This window comes from Caretta caretta, chromosome 5 (genome assembly GCF_965140235.1).
Source record: "Caretta caretta isolate rCarCar2 chromosome 5, rCarCar1.hap1, whole genome shotgun sequence".
In the NCBI taxonomy this organism is placed as follows: Eukaryota; Metazoa; Chordata; order Testudines; family Cheloniidae; genus Caretta; species Caretta caretta.
Window position 1 is genome coordinate 13,005,487 of NC_134210.1, and position 20,096 is coordinate 13,025,582.

Consider the following 20,096-nt stretch of genomic DNA (forward strand, 5'->3'; position numbering starts at 1 on the left):
TAATACCGAAGGTGACAATGACTAGACTTAAACCCAAACCATTATAAAGAAGTCCACATTTTTAAAAATCAGCACATGAACATCTGAACTACCATCTTAAGTTTATACCATAATTTTCATCTCAACCCTTCCTAAACGCCCCACTGCTGAAATACAGCAGCACCAGGAGCAAAAGGCACGAGCCACTATACAGAACTTGTAAGGAAGGAAAATTCCGACCAAAGACATCCTACTCTAAAGATCTCATCATGCTTTTTCATAAATATTAGCAAAGAGAAGATAGGACACAGGCTTTTACAGCCTCATCTGACACACCAACATGTTGTAAACTGCATGGGACCCAATTTATCACCCTTACTGCATCAGAAATGCACAGAGCTCACATATGAGCTACCTCAGTCTAATTCAGACAGTTCAGATGCCACAGCCCCTCAAATTGTATAATCTCAGATCAACGAAATTTCTTTTTCAAAGATGTTTGGATTGCTGACTCTAGATCAACACTGAAACATTTGGTAGAAATAGTGTTTTTTCAAGAGAGAACTGAATTATGAAAGGGAAGTTGACTGGTGTGGGAAGAGACGGAAAGAATTCCAGGAACAGGGACCAACATGGAACAAGGCATGAAGATGTGTGTGTGACAAAGCTAGGCCAGTGATATTTAGGAGGGTGAGTTCCATCAGTTTGTGTATACAGGTCTCAGATGAGATCTTAAAAAAACTGAGGTCCAGCCTGCTCTTCAGGGATCACGGTACTACTTGTGATAGATTTGCCCAATTGTCATTAGCCAAAATTCCCCATTACCTGGTGTTGCACAGTGTGCCAATGGACTGCCACCCTCTACATCAGCAGTTCTATATGCAGAGTTTGTAATACACCCTGCAATGCTATATAAGCACAGGAGTGCCTGACACTTGCAGACTTCTGCAAGAGGAAACGGGAAGAACAGGAGAAAAACTCAAATCAAGAAAGCATAGTATGGCATCACAACCAGGAAAGGCAGTGGGGCAGAGGAGGAACAGCCTGTTAAGAAAACCTGATCTTGCTCCTCAGACAGCTCGGGTGGTATCAGTGCACATTAGTCTTGAAGAACATCTGGAGAGATGTCTGACAAGAACTGACATAGATCAGCATTCAGGAGAAAGGCACATGGAACACTGATGGAAGGAGCTGTTTATATTTCAGGATTTCTTTGCAGAAGTTACCCTGCAGAGGAAAGCACTCTCAGAAGTACCTGCTGCTTTGAAAGAGACTGAAAACTACCCTTGCCTGCCCCAGGGGGCTCTAAGTACCGACCAGTCAGTCCCAGAACAGACCATGTTTCAGCATGACAGCAATGAGGACTTTGGAGGAGGTTGATTCTGGATAGAAAATTATGCAGCCTGGCCTAGTAACATAGCAATTAGTCATGACAGGGCGTTGTGTTAACAGGCCTTTGAGCCACGCCCTATGGAGACTCTGACTGGAACTTTAACATGCTTAGCAGTAACGGAATTAACAGCTTGACACTCAGAGTGTTGCCTGCTCCTCTACCTAGCCCATCCACTGACAGAACATGTCAGGCTGTCCAGAGACTGGAGAACTGTGCTACAAGCTACAGCACTGGTCTCAGGACCATGCCTGCACACATAGTGATAGCCCATGTGGTGGGTGTTTCCATCACAGCTGTGCCACTGATCATAATCGTAAAAAAACAACTTGGCAAATATGCCGGTTACATTTCTAGTCAACTGTTACCACACACTAATAACGCTCTCCCTTGGTACTACAGTTAAATAAAAATCATGCTTACTGTTCGTTCTTCAGAAGGTAATACTGGCAGGGATAGAACAAGGGTAAAACTTTATCCAGTACATGGACTACTGTTCTCAGGTACCTAGACTGCACCAGTATGCCCAGCAGAGGGATCCCTTCAGCACAGAACTTTTCAATGCTGCAAGGAGAGAAACAAAAAAAAGTGACCAACAAATACTAAATAGCGTCAGTCTTTGTGACTTTATCCAAGCAGATTAAAGTTTTTCCACCTCATTCCCCCCAAAGGAGAAGGAATTTAAGGGTGGTGAAACTTCCTGGTTTGTCAGCCCTAGAGAATTAAGGCTTCTAATCATGATAGGTATTTGCTGCCTATGGAGATGGGGACCCATTCAATAGCTGGCAATGCATTTCACTACAGGAGATGCTAGGTGAGGAGCTATATGGGATTCCTGCTCTTATCTTGCAGCAGCCTCAGACACTGCAGGGAAAAGGGAGCCTGCATCTTATTCAGTGCAGTTCCTGGTATCCAGTGTTAGCAGTACGAACACGCAGCCCTGGGGCAATGTCAAACATAGTGAGGATAACATTTCTATGCCCAGATCTTCCATGCCAGGAAGACATAACATTAATATTAAACACCTCCACTTTCATAGCTCTTTACTTTTTCAGTTTGCTTAAACATTAATCGGCCTTCAACATTCCTGTGATATAAGATCAGTATTAGCCCCCATTTTTCATATGGGGAGCCAGAGCAAAAGATTTTCTCAAAGCCACAGTAGGAGTCAATATCATAGCACAGATCAGAAGTTCCTCGCTTCTCATCCTATGCTCAGATCACACCACCCACTTTCTCAAGCTAGAACTGTTCTTTAAAAACATGGAATCAAACTGCTCTGACCATACATGCAAGAGAGGAAGAACATAAGAACAGTCATACTGGGTCAGACCAAAGGTCCATCTAGTCCAGTATTCTGTCTTCCGACAGTGGCCAATGCCAGCTGCTTCAGAGGGAATGAACAGAACAGGTAATCATCAAGTGATCCATCCCCTGTTGCCCATTCCCAGCTTTTGGCAAACTGAGACTAGGGACACCATCCCTGCCCATCCTGGCTAATAGCCATTGATGGACCTAACCTCCATGAATTTATCTAGTTCTTTTTTGAACCCTGTTATAGTCTTGGCCTTAACAACACCCTTTGGCAAGGAGTTCCACAGGTTCACTGTGCATTTTATGAAAAAATACTTTTGTTTGTTTTAAACCTGCTGCCTATTAATTTCATTTGGTGACCCCTAGTTCTTATGTTATGAGGCGTAAATAACACTTATTTACTCTCTCCACATCAGTCATAATTTCATAAACCTCTATCATATCCCCCCTTAGTCATCTCTTTTCCAAGCTGAAAAGTCCCAGTCTTACTAATCTCCCCTCATATGGAAGCTGTTCTATACCCCTAATAATGTGTGTTGCCCTTTTCTGAACTTTTTCCAATTCCAATATATATTTTTGAGACGGGGCGAGCAGATCTGCAGGCAGTATTCAAGATGTGGGCATATCACGGATTTACAGAGGGGCAATATGATATTTTCTGTCTTATTATCTATCCCTTTCCTAACGATTCCCAACATTCTGTTAGCCTTTTTGACTGCCACTGCACATTGACTGGATGTTTTCAGAAGAACACTAAGGCAATTTCTCCTCACAAATTAAATCAACATTGTATGGAGAAAGCAAAATGGCTGAAACTTGGAAAAAGAGTGAAAATATTGAGGCAGGACAAGAGTAGCATCACTGTAGAGTTTTGAACTAATCAAAGGAGAACCCCATAGAGAGCCTAACCACAAAGTAGCTGAGACTATGCTAGGAAGGACTATTTTGAAACACGTTTAATACTAGGTTAGGATGCTCATTAACATATTGATTGAAGTAACAAGGGTCTTACCAATTTCTAGTATACAACACAGACAGGGATGTTCTTCAATTTTCTGAACATCCTATTGCAACACTGTTAGAACATTGCTGCAGACTAATATGGGAGGGAATACAAGACAGCACTTTTTGGTTAGCAGGGTTAAGAAAGAATCCTTGTCTGCAACGGGTAGAGACATTACGCCAGCAATTTTTGTTTTAACACTGTCATCACTTCGTCCTGTTTCAACCATAATGTGAAGAGAGCCTAAGGTATAACTGAGGAAATAAATACATCAGCATGTTACTGGAAAGCATTCTCTTGAGGCGGCCAGAGAAAAGGGTTTTCTGTTCCCCTCAGCAAAACACTGAGACCATTTGAAGATGAACAAGAAGAATTTATTAGCCCTCCCAATCCATTACCATTAGGATGGATCAGCCCACTGAAGTTACCCACTCATCACAAGCACCAGTAAAAGGCACACTTACCTATGACCCAGTGTAGTCATTGCCAATGCGAGGTAACAGCCAATAGGGATGCCTGATTTGACGGCCTTCAGCAGTGGATGAAGCATGACTGATTCTGTCATGTCGAGCATAGTGCTGAAAGCAGGAACTGCAGGCCAACACTGCTGCACACCATGGTCATTTCTGTGCAGCTTTAACCTCAAAATCAAGCCCCACGCCCACTGATTAAAGGATGTCTCGGGTGTCTCTCCATAACGAACAACACTAGCCAAGTAGGAGACCTATAACAAAGAAGTAACACGACCAGAGAGGAAGGATGATCCAGGGATTAGGGCATTAGACTAGGACTAGAGACTATGATTCAATTCCCTGTTCGCCACAGATCCCTGTGTGACACTGGGCCTCAGTTCCCCATCTGTAAAATGGGATTAATAGCACTGTCCCACCCGACAGGGATGTTGTGAGGATAAATACATTGACGATTGTGAGGCATTCAGATACAACGTAATGAAGGCCCTATTATAGGCAAGGCTGGTAACCCCACCTATTATTAAGCTCGTCCCAAACTATCCATTATAAAGATCCTGTTTTAGTTGCTTATAAATGCCAAACTTTAAGTGCTTGCGTTGAAATTTCCCATAACAGGCATCTGTCTCAGGCTGAATGTTTTGGGGAAATTTCAGCCAAAACAATTCAGCTGTTCCAAGAACAAAGCTAGGGAAAAATAAGTCATTTTGCCCATGTCAAAAAAAATGCTGGCAAACTTTTCTTTGAGAAGCTCTGTATGCCCATGCTTTAGAGGAGAGACTTGAAATTTGGCACAGGGGTGCTCTATCAGGGATGTGCCTTTTGCTGCCCTATGAAAATCCACCCAACTTTGGTCAAACTATAAGCCTTTGGGGTGGGGGGGAAATCAGTTTGCATATGCTCAGTAGAGACTAGCTAAAGCACAGCAGCTAAAAACTCTGGAGATTCCATCCACAGTGAGCATGCTCCAACTCACGGCTATGGAGGACTCAGCAGGACTTTCCCTGCAATTGCAGCAGTGGGCTGATGTGGACCAGGCCAGACTTGACACTGGAACTGAGAGCCTGTCTTTTTTGTGCCCTTCTCTGCTGGTCCCAGACAGTGTGGAAGAGGAAGCTGCTTGATTCGAATGCAAAGGGGATGGGAAGTACATTGGGGCAAGGCACCTGGATAGGAAGGACACAAGCATGACTGGGACTGGTGGCTGGCGGGGGTGAGGGAAAGGAGTAGGACTAAGAGATAGGATCGTGGGGAGATGGATTGGCTGGGCAAGGAGACAGAGAGCCAGATGGGACAGGACAGAGCTAGGGGGATAGATACTTTTGACTTTAATCTCTCTGTACCTCAGTTCCCCATCTGTAAAATGTGGATAATACTACCCTCCCAACTGGGGTGCTAGAAAAGTAATTTAATGTTTGTGAAGTATGCAGATGCTACAGAGATGAGCACCAAGGAAAACCCCATGAGGAAATTAATAATTTTGTATTCACAGCAGGGTCTGAATAGGTATCAGGGCCAACCACTGAACCAGGAGAAGAAAACATAATACTCAATAGCTTGCTCATTAATTGAGCATCATCCACTCTGTGCACTGTATCGGAAGTGTTCCTGTGCAAATTACATGGGATCACATAATTAAAGACTGTATCATCATGCATACGCATAAGGGGGAATGAATCAAAATTTCACAGATAAAAGTTAGGAAATGCAAGAATTAAGGTTGAGAGCTTGACTTTGCTAACTTTATATTGTTCTTTTAACATACACACACACACACAGAGAAACAAATACCTTAGCTCGAGCATCATAACTATCCTTTCAGTCATGAAATGCCCAATACAACAGCATGAGTGTTTGGGTTTTTTAGAATTAAGCTTGAGGTTCCCATCCTACACTTCCTTCTACCACCACCACCAAAAATTCAGAGAGAGAGGGAAAGAGGAAGAAGTACCTGTTTCATGCTTTCAGAAAGCAGCCCGCCATACGGTTTTTGAGGGAGGTATTTCTGGTATGCTTCTAGGACCATTAATGCAACTTCAGCATGGACAGCTGGATCGAGGTGAAGAGTAGTATCCTGTTAAAGTTTGTTTTCTTTATTAAAGAAGACCTTTAAAATTGTATCATCATTCTCAGTGTAATGTACCCTCACCAGGCTTCTGGTTACATCATCAAGGAACAGATGTCAATATAAATAGAAAAGGGAAGAACATAACTGGTGCATTAGATTAGCCAAATGCTTGGTCAGCAAGAGGAATCTTGCACCGTACACTGAAGGATAATGAACTCAGGCTCAGAGACTTCTAGACACAGAGCTCTACAGCTGAGGACCTGTCTATTGAAAATGACCCTCCTAGAGACCCCAAGAGTTTATTGATTTGTTTTTGACTTTTCTGACCCCATCCAAAAAAAAAAACATATAAAAACATTTCAAAAGTTTCTGTACGATATTTCAAACCACAACTCCAAAGATTAGTTTCCAATTTGAAGGACTTTTCCACAACCACCAAAGGACTCCAGCCAACCATATCATAACATATGAAAGACTTCACACTTAAATTAGCTCAATTTCCAGACACACACACACCCCTCTCCTATAAATCCACCGGCCTCCTTAAATGCAGGAAAGGAAAAGGTGATCTATGCCATGCACCTGAAAATGTGGGTACTGGCTGGCCCAGGAGAGAAGCACATTTCAGAGTCATCAGGTCCTCAGAAAAGACACTGCCAGTTGCCTCCTCTGGTTTATAATGAGGGAGCTCTAGCTCAAATGCCTCTACCAGTCACAACCGTGACAGTATGGCAGGGGAACAGAATTGGTTCCTCCAGTAGCATCTTCCAAAACCATTGGGATACCAGCATTCTTGCACCTTCAAATGCATACAAAGCAACCCATCACATCCCAATAGAATGTGTTAGTGCTGTTAACTGATCTCCAACATTTGTGATTAGTTACAATGCTAGCTGAACAGTTTTTCTCAGGTCTGACTGAGTGTCAAGCTTTCAATTTTTAATACATACATGCTCACCAAATCCCCAGTTTAGCCCTTCCAGGATAATGCAGGCTAGTTTATTCTCCACCATGTTCAGATTGTAATTCAATAGCCAGCCACGGATCAGCGTTATCTCCGAGGAAGAGGGCTTCCAAAGATACAATGGCAGCTCTTTAAACAAGTATAAGGAAACCTGTAGGGGGGTCAGGGGGGGAGTACACATATTACAAATCAATAGTTAAAGAGACTGGTTTCTTTAGTGCTGACAATGTGCTCAGAACTGTACAACACCCTGGAAAAGGACTGACTGTTACCCAACACCGATCCCAACATCCTCCTTCCCCCATTCTATTTACTCCCATCTAAACACACTGAGCATATTTGCTCACAGCCACAGCACAACCAACGTCTATTTGCACCCCCTAACAAAGCACTGTGTGCCAAAATTTCAAGTTATTCATCCTTAATACACTAGGTCATAACATCCACTTTAAGCTCTTAACAGTGGCTGTTTTAAAGGACACAGATCAGCTCTTACCATGCCGACTTTTTCAATGGTGTCTCTAACTCGATCCAGGAGTACAGAAATGACCCCTGTATGGACACCAGTGATTGCTCCCAAGAGTTCTCTGCCAACCTTTGAAAATGTCTCTCTTGTGGAAATGCTGACATAAGATACCTGAGAAGGTGAGAACAAAAAAGGGGTGAGGGGACAGGACCAAAAAACCACCACACACTATGATTGGGTTCATTGGCAGTGTAGTGGAGAATACAATAAAATAATATGTATTTTCTTCTGCTGATCCTGGACAGTGGTGTTTACAAACTGCAAACTCCAGTCCAAGTTCTTAACTGTTTATCCTGACACAGCATGAAAAGTTATTGGACCGGACTGCCTAGACTGCATGGACTCCATCAGTCGCAGAAAATTAAAATGGAGCACACATGGGGAGCAATAAAATTGGAGAGTCAGAGCTCCAGGTCAGTCAGTTCTGATGCACTGCAGGCCACCTCCAACAGGGAAAGGGAACAAGACAAGGAAAGGAAAAGATTTCCCATATCCTGACTTTGTTCATTTCAGCCTGTTCTCCAGAAGTGACATTCCTATGTAGCAATGACAAACGAGCCATCCAGGATACTTTATTTCAGTCCTAGAGTATTAAACGATCAAACCAGGAGAAGAGAACAGTTTGATAGGGTTATAAATTAAAGCCCTAATTCTAAGGGATGTTGAATGCCTTGAACTTTCCATTTAACTTAACAATGGAAGACTGCTCAGTGCCCCACAGTAGTGCTCAGCACCTCACAGAATTGACCCCGTGGCATTGCCCACCTCGTATATCTCCAGTACGACGACTCTGATGAAGTCCTCATCCACATCAGCCCGCTTGGCTTGTGCCATCTGAGCAAACGTGGTGAGCAGACAAATTTCTTCCGAGCAGTTCATGGATGTAAGATACTTCTCAAAATTTTCAATGTGTTCTGGGTCTGCAAATCACATGGAGGGAACACAGGTCAATATAGGTGAAATGGTTAATTGCCTCCTGTAACAAAACATATATTTTACCTGTAGTCTTAATACCAGGAACAGAAACAGAGACATACTAATTGCTAGGATGGATTGAACCCAGTGGCCCACATAGTGCAGTATCCGGTCTCCAAAAGTGGCCAGTCCCAGCCCTTTTAGATAAAGTGCAAGAAACCCAGCAGCAGGCAGTTATGGAATACCCTGCCCACCTGAAAGATTCCTTCCAAACCCCAATAGTTATAGGTTGGTTTATGTCCTGAAGCATGAAGATTTATATTCTTTCCAAAACTCCTAGGGTGGGGGAGGGGGGTGTTAATTGTTATTACTCTAACTCTGGATGCTCGTTAGTCATAAACATGGTTGGGTTTTTAAAGAATTTATTAACCTGTTGGCTTCAATGATATCTTGTGGCAATGATTTCCACAAATGAACTACAAATTGTGTGAAAAGACCTGTGATGGGGTGAACTAGGTCTGGAGGCCCTCTGCTGGAGGCCTCGTGACCCGGCCTCACCCCAGAAAAAAGCAGAACAGAAGTCCTCCAGACAGCCAATCAGAGAGGCTGCTGGAGCAGCTAATCAGGGGCCAAAAGGGCCATATAAAAGGAAACAGCACAGGCAGAGCACTCAGTTACCAGCTGGAGCCTGAAGAGGGAAAACCGGGTTCCTGGCTGCCTGGAAAAGCAGCAGGACCGCAGACAGCTCACCGCAGGCAGGATTAAGCCCAGGGAAGGCTCCCAATAACTGGGTGCCTGGCTGGCTTGAAGAGCAGCAGGACCATGGACAGGTCAGTGCAGGCAGGATTGAGCCCAGGAAACTGAACCCAGAACCTAGGTGATGGTACTGTGATGGGTGCTGCTGATCTTGTTGAACACTGACCCCGGGCAGGGGCACTCAAGAGGTGAGTCCCGATGCTGTTACAAGACCTTTTCCTTTTATCAGTTTTAAACAGTTTATATAATCAGTCAAGGCAAGATCAGAACTGGGGACAGCCAAGCAGGTAGGTTTTAAGTAAGTTCAGGGATTTTGCTCATCCCATATACCATAATTTTAGACAGCAATTAAGCTAGTGAAGTCATTCTGCACTAACTGAAAACTAAAGTGAGCACTGGAATACTGAACCCCAAGACCAACTGATGTCCAAGAATTCTGTGTTACAAAGCCTTGGGGAAGCTCTGCTTCTCCCAGACGTAGTACAACAAAAGTTGTTGTGCCATGTACTGGATTAAAGAGAACACTACACAACCGCTGAGTGTTTGAACTGAAGATTTCAACCTTGTTTTTAGAAAACTGTGTGAATGCAGTTAACTTTGCAGTAACACAGAAGGGTGCCATCCCATTATAAGAACTGAAAGAAAGGGGCCGCCCATCCAGAAAGGGGCTGCCCGTGAGAGGTGGGCGCCACCTTGTTCAAAACTGAGTGATTGCAGTCACCAATCAGAAGGGGCAACATCCTTGTTCTTTGGAATTCACAAGCCTAGGCACTGGAAGAAGGGCCGTGTTTAGCTACGGATCCAGAACAGAATTCAAAACACTGCCCTGCAGGTTCCGCAAGCAAAGGAATTCTACCTCCGAGTTTGTGCTTGCAGTCGGCAGGCTGCACGGTGGAGCAGATATTTTCCAGGTGTTCATTTTCTGCACAATGCATGATGAAGAAGAGCTTCCAAAGCATGCGACTCGATAACGTTCCATAAGGCATCTCAGACATGAACAGCCAGACGCCCAGCCTGTTGGATTTTAAGCCAAGGAGAAATAATTTGCACAATAATAAGCCTCAGTACCTGAAAAGAAGTTACAGGTCCAGACCCTCTGCTGAGGAGCCCACACCTCATTTGGGGAAGAGGAGTACAAGAGTGGGCTTTCTGTTCCCTTGATCTTGATCCCACTTTGTGCTGGGCAAGTCCCCACAGCATAAAAGTTACAGAAGCCTGAAATTTGAATTCTAACCTCTCCCCTTTTTGGTAACCATCTACATGTTTAAAGGATCTTGTATGTTACAGTCTAGTCTGAATCCACAGAAAATACTGAAACACTATTAAAATATTAAGTCACAATCAGATCAAAGCTGTCCATGCAGATTCTGGATTCTGCAGCCTGGGCTGTTCGGATGCAGGGTTTTATTTTGTCCCACCTGTAGACACAACTTTCACCCTCTTATTGTTTTTAATAGCATTTGGGTGTGAGTTTTTATATCCTTCAGTGGGATTTCCTACCTTTTTGCCTTCAGCACATGTAGAACAGCCCGAAGAAACAGTTCATCAAATTCTACTTGCAGTTTCTCTACAGAATAGGGGTGCGCTATTGATCCATATTCTTTATTGCAGCTAACATACTGGGCCCAGTGGTCGCTCACATAACAAACTGTCATCCTATGCAACGGGGGTTAAGGGAAAGGAGGATAAAAAGATCAGAGAGTACATCAACACTGTCCAGAAACAGCAACTCTGATCACAAGCAAGAGCCAAAAACTCAATCTTCTGTCCTCAAGTTTCAGAGAGTCTGGCACCTATACCCTCAGAGTTTTCCATCTGTGGAGAACTTTACAGAGTCATAATTCCTATGTTATCTTTCCTAGGTCTTACAGATAAATAAGTTGACATTTTACTAGACCAAATTGGTTAGGACACATAAGCTTGTGTGTCAAATACATCCCTTCCTTAGGGATTGGCAGTATACACAAAAAAGTCCACACATCTAATAATCAATAAAGCACCATTAACGTGCTCAGCACCAAACAAGTATGAAGGAAGCCATAACCTTTGTCCTAAAGAGAGTACTCTCACATTCATACCCTCACATACATTTATGCCTACACACATTCTAACATTGCTAGAACTATTGCTGCCCCTATTAAACCCCTGTTAAACTCCAAGATCTGTCTGTGCAGATTCACATGACAGAGGAAAGAAAGCTGTTCCTCTTACCTGATAAGATGACCAATTCGTTTCACAAACTGCCTGTAGCGTGCTCTGTTAAATGTTTCCAGCCCCACAGCTAGAAGCTCCACTAAGGAGTTTGCAAAGGAAAAAATCTTCATCATCTCCTGAGGGGTTGTTTTTTCAGGGAAATAAACACCTACAAAATCAAAACACTGAACCATAAGCTTCACAAAAATCAGAAAGTTACCTAGAAATTTAGAACTCAAAACACATTAGAAGCAATGAGGAATGCATTTCTATTCTGCTATCTATATGACTTATTTCATACAACATGAATACCATTTTATAACAAACAGATTCACAGTAGATTAAAATCTAATTGTGCAAGTACAAATAATTTATGTAAGTTACAAGATCCCCTGCAGGCAATCTCTTCAGGTGGGTGGACAGAGATGGAGAAGCTGATGGAGCACAAGGAGTGAGTGGTTTATAACTCATAGGCCAGGGAAAAGAGATGGGATCTGAAAAGCAGATCTACTGCTAGTTACCAAAAAGGAACTGTTTAACAGATCAGAGTGAAAGAAAGAATAAAATCTAATCCTTCAGAATACACTGGAAAAATAGAAGTCCCTGACATGTTTAACATTAAAAATCATTCCTTATCCCCTATAAGTCTACATATTTAGCAGCCAATTCACCTTTAGAGTTAAACCCAAGAAAATGATGAAACAGTTCATGGAATGGAAACTGTGACAGGAGGACAATCAAGTCATCTTCCAAAAGGAGAATCCAGCTAGTTTCAGGATCTTCATCCTACAAAAAAAAAAAAAAAAAAAAGAAAAAAGAAAAAAAAAATCAGAGTGGATTTTATTACCTTCCCCAAGGGTGGAGGGAGGGAGGGAGACAGACAGACAATGAATGGACCTGACTATTGTACTATCTACCTCCAGTTTTCTTTTGAAGGGAAGTGGGGGGAGGGTAGAGAAAGAATGTAGAAAAGGGGATACTGGTCTTCTTCCCACTCCTCACTGTGACCCCTGAATGTCAGTGCCAACTGTCATGGCGCACAGAGGGGGTGCATGGGGGCTATAGGAATCTTTTGAGGCTATGTGTGTTCTAGTTCACCAAAGAACGTCATGTAAGATTTCCAATAAAAGTCTATATCACTCTGGTCACCAATAACATTGACATTTCTGTACAGGTACTATGTAAGGAGTTATGTACATGCACTAAAAATTGTAAGGTCAGGGTTTAGGGACAGGTTGCCAGCCAAGGTGAAAAACTAGTTTCCTGTCAAACAAGAAATGTTTTATCTAGATGGCTGTTTGAATGTAAACTAAGTAGAATACACTTCACAATAAGTCTCCTATCATCAGTCTGAGCTGAATGCAAATGAAGGATTGTGGGGACTTCAGAAAGAAACTAACATGAAGAGAAAGAGCAATGGGAAGAACCGTATCTGAAGGTGCACATCAAAGGCTTGCTCAACTATATTTGTGGGGGCAAAGAGGACACCCTGTCACCCTTCACTGAGGAAGTAAAAGGACAGTGATTCTGTTTTACGAAAGGTCTCAGTAAGGCTTGGCTGAAAATGCTGGAAAAAACTTTGGGCAAGATAAACTTCTGTAGACAATGATTTTATTTTATATGTAAGCCTTTGTTTCCAATATTCTTACTCATTGTCAATGGAGTCTCTGTTCTTCGGTAACCAAAGTTATTCTTGTTTTCACTATAAATATACCTAAGTGCTGTGGTGTTAAGCAAAGCAGTGATTTTGGGTTGACTCTTACAAGTTAGTGTGTACGGTTCCCTTGTGAACAGCAGGGCCTGCTAATTCTGCGTGTGTCCAATGGATAAGATGCTGGGCCCTGCAGGGAACACTCTGAGGACGGAGGAGGCAGGGCGGTGTAGCGGAGAGGGTTTGGTGTGTGCCTATTGTGTCCTGCAGAGGCCTGGAAAGCAGCGCTTGTGCTGCCAGAGGCCGGTGGTTTCAGGGAACTGACCCACAGAAGGCACAGACAAGACTGCTCAATGCTAAGGGCAGGTGCAGTGCGGTACCTCACATCGCTGGGCACGCCTAGGAAGTATCACACTCACAACGTACTTTTCATTCCCCTTCTCTGTGTGTTCCTATATGACAGCAGCCATCAACTATAAAGAAGTGGTAGATACCATCTTTAAAGTAAGAGGGGAAAAACATCATAGCCCCCAGTACAGTAATATTTCCATGATGACTGAAAGGAGGAAAGTTCTCAAACGGGTATCTATTTCCACACTATTAAATAACAAGGGTAATTTTAAACAACTATTTTTAGAACAGTCTATTCTATCTCCCTCCTTCCCAACAGAATACCTCAGGTAATTTAATCTCAGATTTATATTACTGGAAATGTAATACTCTAGGACAGTGATACTCAGACTGCAGCTCAAGAGCCACAAGTAGCTCTTTAATGCGTCTCCTGCAGCTCTTTGCAGAACATGGTATTAAAACAGTGTGATTTAATTATTAACCAATCTAAATTATTAACCACTCAAGATACTTTTATTATGTTATTAACCAATGTGTTATCAACTTGCATTAAGTTATTTGCTGCGAGAATTTTTTATAACTAAATATTGCCCGTGATACTGTTTAAAAATGAAGAGTACTATGGTAAATGACACCATGAATGCATACTTGTGTGGCTCTTTTGGGTAATGTTGATCAGCGGTACTGGAACAATTTGTATAATGGGGGTGCTGAGAGCTATTGAAGCAAACTATAAACCCTATATATAACTGAAAAAACTTCAAGCCAGGGGGTGCAGTAGCACCCCCAGTTCCAGCACCTATGATGTTGATTGCTAATTTGGCTCCTGAACAACTGAGGGCTGAGTATCACTGTTCTATGATGAAGGGAATATAAAATTTATTGTTTGAAATGGAAATCCATTACAGGAGAATATTTAATTTTTCCCTCCTCCAACCCTTCAGTACGACCCCTACAACAGGCTTGAGCACAAGCATTAAGCAGAGCTGTTTAGTTTTAAAGTACCTCTTCTCCTCCCTCATCCACTAACGTCCAGTTCCCAGATTCCTTCCCAGAGGAGGAGGAGGATTTTCTTTCACTTGGTGTCATGTGGCACATGAAGTCTGCTCGATTTCTGGGGAATACAAGTTTATTTCATATGAAAGCCAGGCTTAAGTAAATTAGAGAAACAAAGTAAACATTCGAGATTTGCAGTCCAACTATTCTTTTTGTTTTAAAAACCCCTTAAAACTCACACAGGAACAAGAAACTAACAAGGTTGCCCAATGCATCAAGTGTGGAACAAGTTACCAGTCAATAAAAACTCATACTCAAGTTGATTACCAATTTAATGAGTTGATTTATGCACCATACCCTGAAAAATGTAAACTGCTATCAACCCTTGTTTGCAAGACGCCCATTCTAAGGGACACTGCTGTTACAATTTACAGCACACGCATTGCTGGGTACCTTTGTGAATCCTTAATAAACAAAATGGAAAAAAAGAGACAGCTTATGCCAACCATTGACAAACATCTGCAGGTGAACCAGGGGCTGAAAGTTACACTGATCTCACAGCCAGTATTTGCTATGGTCAGTCCAAAAGCAGTGACAGTGATTAATTGTATTGTGGTAGCACCTAGGAGCTCCAGTCACAAACTAGGATCCCACTGTGCCAGACACTGTACAAATACAGAACAAAAAGATGATCCCTGCCCAAAAGATCTTAGAGTCCAAGTGTAAGATAAGACAACAGGTGAATACAGGCAGACAGGAAAGCACAAAGAAATAATGAGACAATGTTGGTGAGCATGATGGGCAACGGTTTAGCACCCACTGCCTAATCGTTGTTAAGTTCTTTTAAGCATCACAGCAACAGAGAGTTTTAAAGAGGGATTTGGAGCATGACAAGACAGTGAACGTTTTCAAGGAGTTCCACCCAAGTGTGAGGGGAAGCATGGGAGACAGCACAAAGGTGCATGTTTGAAAATTTAACAAGTGGGCAATGAAGGCTGGCATCATAAGGGGAAGGATCATCCAGTGGATCTGGGCACCAACCTAGGATCCTAATCTGAACTAGGTCAACTCCCTGCCCTACCAAACTTCCTGGGTGACCTTGGGCACATCACTTAGCCTCTTTGTGCCTCAGTTCCAAGTATGTAAAATGGGAATAACAGCACTACCCAACCTCACAGGGATGTTGTGGGGATAAATTCATGAAGGACTGTCATACTATGGTCATGAGGGCCATAAAAGTATCTTAGATGGATTGATCGATCATTGGCCAATCCAAAACAGGAGTCTATGTCTTGATAGTGAATGAAAGATGGCTAGAAGCGTGGTGATAGGCCATGAAGGGCCTTGAAAAGTGAATACAAGCCATAAGTTCATAAATCAAAAGGACTGTAACCAAATGTTTTATATACTAGCTGAAAGCTGGGACTCCTCCCGTGGCATGAAGCACTCATATCTAGCTCTGACAGCTAGTCACTGGACCTTAAACTCCTCATTCTGGTTGTCAAGGTTCCTTCCCCACTCTGAACACTAGGGTACAGACGTGGGGACCTGAATGAAAACCTCCTAAGCTTATCTTTACCAGCTTAGGTCAAAACTTCCCCAAGGTTCAAAATATTCCCCCCTTTGTCCTTGGATTGGCCGCTACTACCACCAAACAAATACTAGTTACTGGGGAAGAGCTGTTTGGAAACGTCTTTCCCCCCAAAATACTTCTCAAAACCTTGCACCCCACTTCCTGGACAAGGTTTGGTAAAAAGCCTCACCAATTTGCCTAGGTGACTACAGACCCAGACCCTTGGATCTTAAGAACAATGAACAATCCTCCCAACACTTGCACCCCCCCTTTTCTGGGAAATGTTGGATAAAAAGCCTCACCAATTTGCATAGGTGACCACAGACCCAAACCCTTGGATCTGAGAACAATGAAAAAGCATTCAGTTTTCTTACAAGAAGACTTTTAATAGAAATAGGAGTAAATAGAAGTAAAGAAATCCCCTCTGTAAAATCAGGATGGTAGATACCTTACAGGGTAATTAGATTCAAAACATAGAGAACCCCTCTAGGCAAAACCTTAAGTTACAAAAAAGATACACAGACAGAAATAGTTATTCTATTCAGCACAATTATTTTCTCAGCCATTTAAAGAAATCATAATCTAACACATACCTAGCTAGATTACTTACTAAAAGTTCTAAGACTCCATTCCTGGTCTATCCCCGGCAAAAGCAGCATATAGACAGACAGAGACCCTTTGTTTGTCTCCCTCCTCCCAGCTTTTGAAAACATCTTGTCTCCTCATTGGTCATTTTGGTCAGGTGCCAGCGAGGTTACCTTTAGCTTCTTAACCCTTTACAGGTGAAAGGAGTTTTCTTCTGGCCAGGAGGGATTTTAAAGGGGTTTACCCTTCCCTTTATATTTATGACACTGGTCATCATGTTTTTCTTCAGACTTCCATTTCAAGATTATTTTAGTGGCTATTAACTTGAAAGCCTCTAGAGACAGAATCCCATACTTTAGATCACCTAATATCCTGAAATACTAGTTTACAAACGGTGTACACGATTCATTAAGTGTACAGGTGATGTCAGCTGATACTTCCACATCAAAAATGAAGTAAGGGGAAAAGCAACATAGTAACCAAAATGACATGATCTTAAGGTCTAATTTCTCTCAACCTGTCAGGGCCAGCAACATGTTGGTGAAACACTACACATACTGTCAGGATAACTACATCTTCTCTCAGCATCCAACACCGATCAGAAAAAAGAAAAGTTGATCGCTGTAAATTCATACTCATTTTAAGACACTAGATTCACTGCTACTGTTATTGACTTGAAATAGCTACAGTGCAACTATGCAAGGTTTCTGGGGACACCCAAACCCTGGCTCAGACTGAAGTCTGCCCTCGGGGAACCAGATCCTCAGCTGATGTACTTCAGTATAGCTTCAAGAAGTTCAGTGAAGCTTTGCAGATTTACAAGAGATGAAGGATCTGCTCCACGCTTTTCAATCTAGCCTGCAAACTCTGAGCACAGACGTCAAAATGTGTAGGCCAATTTCTTTCCCCCACTGCCTCAGCCAGTTCAGCTTAGCATATAAATCCTTACGCACTGAAATCAAGGCTCCAACAGATGGTTGAAGTTTCAGTTAACTGGAGTTCAGACAATCCAGGCTTGACCAATATTAACTCTAAAAATAACTCAGTCCAGCTCTCTCCTTAGCCATTTAAAATATTTCTGTAGACCTGCTTCAGATCAATTAAGCTCAATAGCTACTATCTTGACACTCAGAAAACGAGTGGCTGTAACTCTCATAATGCAGTGAGCACACAAAAACATAAAACTTTACCTTTACTAAACTTTACCTCACACTAACCTTTACTAATCTAACAGAGCGGGGTGGGGAGGAGGCCACTCAAACAGGAGAAGATTGTGGTTTGATCAGATCATTTAATTTTATTTTATTTGTTAACATTGGTCCTTGACGTCACTGTTTTCATCAAGTATTGCAATTGTTTTTTCTGACTAAAGTTAGAAGTATAGGGGAAAATATTAAACAGCATAATCTTTGCATGCAACAATTGTTCCAGACCTACTGACTCAGGAACTTCCTTTTCATCCATAACAATTATTCCTCCAAACAGTAGCCAAGAACTTTATTTCAACGTTGAGAAGAACAATAGGGCTACTGCACATTCATCATGATAAACATTTAGCATCTGAGAATAGTGCTGAGGCTGTAAATAGGGGATGAGTGAATAACGACAAGGCTTTAGACTTAACTACCAGTTCACTGTGCCCATTTTGACAATTCCTCAACGTCATCTGAATATACCTAGTGCCACCATGTGTTTGAATATCCACAGATAAGCTTTTACAGAACACGTGTACAAATTCTCTCCTTTCCCACTTACTTGACAGGAGACATAAGCAAGGCAAGAGACTGCATAAACTGAAAGACTCCTGATGGGTTATCCAAGACTTTGATCTGAAATTAAAACAAAATTTCAGTCTAAGCAAACCAGAATCCACAGCTGCTTAGTTTCAGCATCTACATAAAATCTCTGAATTTCCATTATGTGGCTTTTCCTTTAACTTTCTAACATTAAAGGAAAATCTTGACAAAGCCCACTTGCTGATCTAAGAGAGAAACAAGTCTTCAAAGGAGACACAGCTTCTGCCTTTAGCTGCAGATCTCACTACAAGATTTGTAGGGCTGAAAATCCAGCCCACGAAAACCCCACAGAAAGACTTTGGCTCCTCTCCTTCCTAGGCCCCAGATTCCATATTTCTGGAATCTGCCAGTTACTCTAGTAATAGTCTTATGGTTTCAAGCAGGAGGGATACTCTTCTTTTCTCCTACCCACTCCAAAATCTCAGCCAAAAAAAGCAAAGCACACAGGATTAAACATTCACACCTGAATGAACGAAGCAGCCCATCTGCTAACACCAGCTGGGCAACGGAGGATGTGGTTTAAAAGGAAGAGGTGGTCCCCTGGACAGCCAACTCTTTGCAAGACTGACACCTAAACAATAAAGAGCAACATGTAAGGGCAATTTTAAGGTTGGCTCCTTCACAGACTTGTTAAAACCTGGCATTTCTATAATTCTCCTTCCACTTTCCAACACCCAGTGGGTTTGTACAAAGAATGCTGTATCACCAAAACGCTGAAGGGGACAACAGTGCTCTTTTACAAGCAGGGGCCGCTGCTTGATTTAAGAGCTACAATACAAAGAATTGATGTAGTGAAACTGAGTAATGAAAGATTACCAGATTGACAGCGATGAAGACCTCCATCTCCAACATGAGCTGAAGTACTGTGAGTTTACCCCATGCTGCCTTATTAATGTGCTCTGTCCTATCCAAACCAACCACTTTGGGGTTCACAGGCTCCAGTCCTCTCAACACTTGGCCTCTCCATTGATTCTATCAACAATTATCCTAGTGGTTTCAGTGATGTGGCCATTGTCTGCTAAGACCTGGAATGAAACCACCAAATTCTTTTCACCCAGGACACCAAACAGCAAGAGCAGTGGTGAGGTTTCCAGGGATGGCCACTGGGACCGATTCAGTTCATTTTAATAAACAGCACTTACTCCACACACTCCTCCCTTACCAGCCTTTGCAGCCAACAGAGGAGGTCACTCTGGAACTGAGGATCTTCGATAACTCTGCGCGTGAAACCGAAAAGAATGCTGACACATTCTTTCAGGTGACCCAAGTCCGAGGAAAGGTTTTCTGATTGCTTAGAAGCTGTGAATTATAAACAGAATTAGAACTCTGACGCTGCTGACTCTTAAGAGCCCTGCTAGGCTGACTAATGCCCTCATGGCTTTAGGGGTTCTATAGAAAATTTCTCTTTTGTCCTTTATATGTACGGGACAACCTCAGAGTTATGAACACCTCGGGAATGTTGTTCGTCACTCTGAACAAAACATTATGGTGGTTCTTTCAAAAGTTTACAACTGAATATTGACTTAATACAGCTTTGAAACTTTACAGAAGAAAAATGCTGCTTTT

The 20,096-nt window shown here is 42.4% G+C and overlaps 1 protein-coding gene across 5 annotated transcripts in view; it reads right to left on the minus strand.

Annotated features, from left to right (window-relative positions):
* The window catches only part of EPG5 (ectopic P-granules 5 autophagy tethering factor), an 83,238-nt gene that overhangs the window by 48,477 nt on the left and 14,665 nt on the right, over positions 1-20,096 (minus strand). For 3 of the 5 annotated variants that reach the window (XM_048849598.2, XM_048849597.2, XM_048849600.2), the window contains exons 4-17: positions 19,693-19,829; positions 18,994-19,101; positions 18,490-18,563; positions 14,586-14,694; positions 12,250-12,364; positions 11,597-11,747; positions 10,886-11,041; positions 10,242-10,399; positions 8,480-8,634; positions 7,685-7,825; positions 7,175-7,339; positions 6,108-6,230; positions 4,151-4,410; positions 1,793-1,933 (exon numbers count right to left, since the gene is read on the minus strand). In XM_048849598.2, coding sequence (XP_048705555.2) covers positions 1,793-1,933; positions 4,151-4,410; positions 6,108-6,230; positions 7,175-7,339; positions 7,685-7,825; positions 8,480-8,634; positions 10,242-10,399; positions 10,886-11,041; positions 11,597-11,747; positions 12,250-12,364; positions 14,586-14,694; positions 18,490-18,563; positions 18,994-19,101; positions 19,693-19,829 — 1,993 coding nt within the window. Of the gene's footprint in view, positions 1-1,792; positions 1,934-4,150; positions 4,411-6,107; positions 6,231-7,174; positions 7,340-7,684; positions 7,826-8,479; positions 8,635-10,241; positions 10,400-10,885; positions 11,042-11,596; positions 11,748-12,249; positions 12,365-14,585; positions 14,695-18,489; positions 18,564-18,991; positions 19,102-19,346; positions 19,433-19,692; positions 19,830-20,096 lie in introns of those variants that run through there. The other 2 variants (XM_048849602.2, XM_075128346.1) reach the window with 2 other exon arrangements.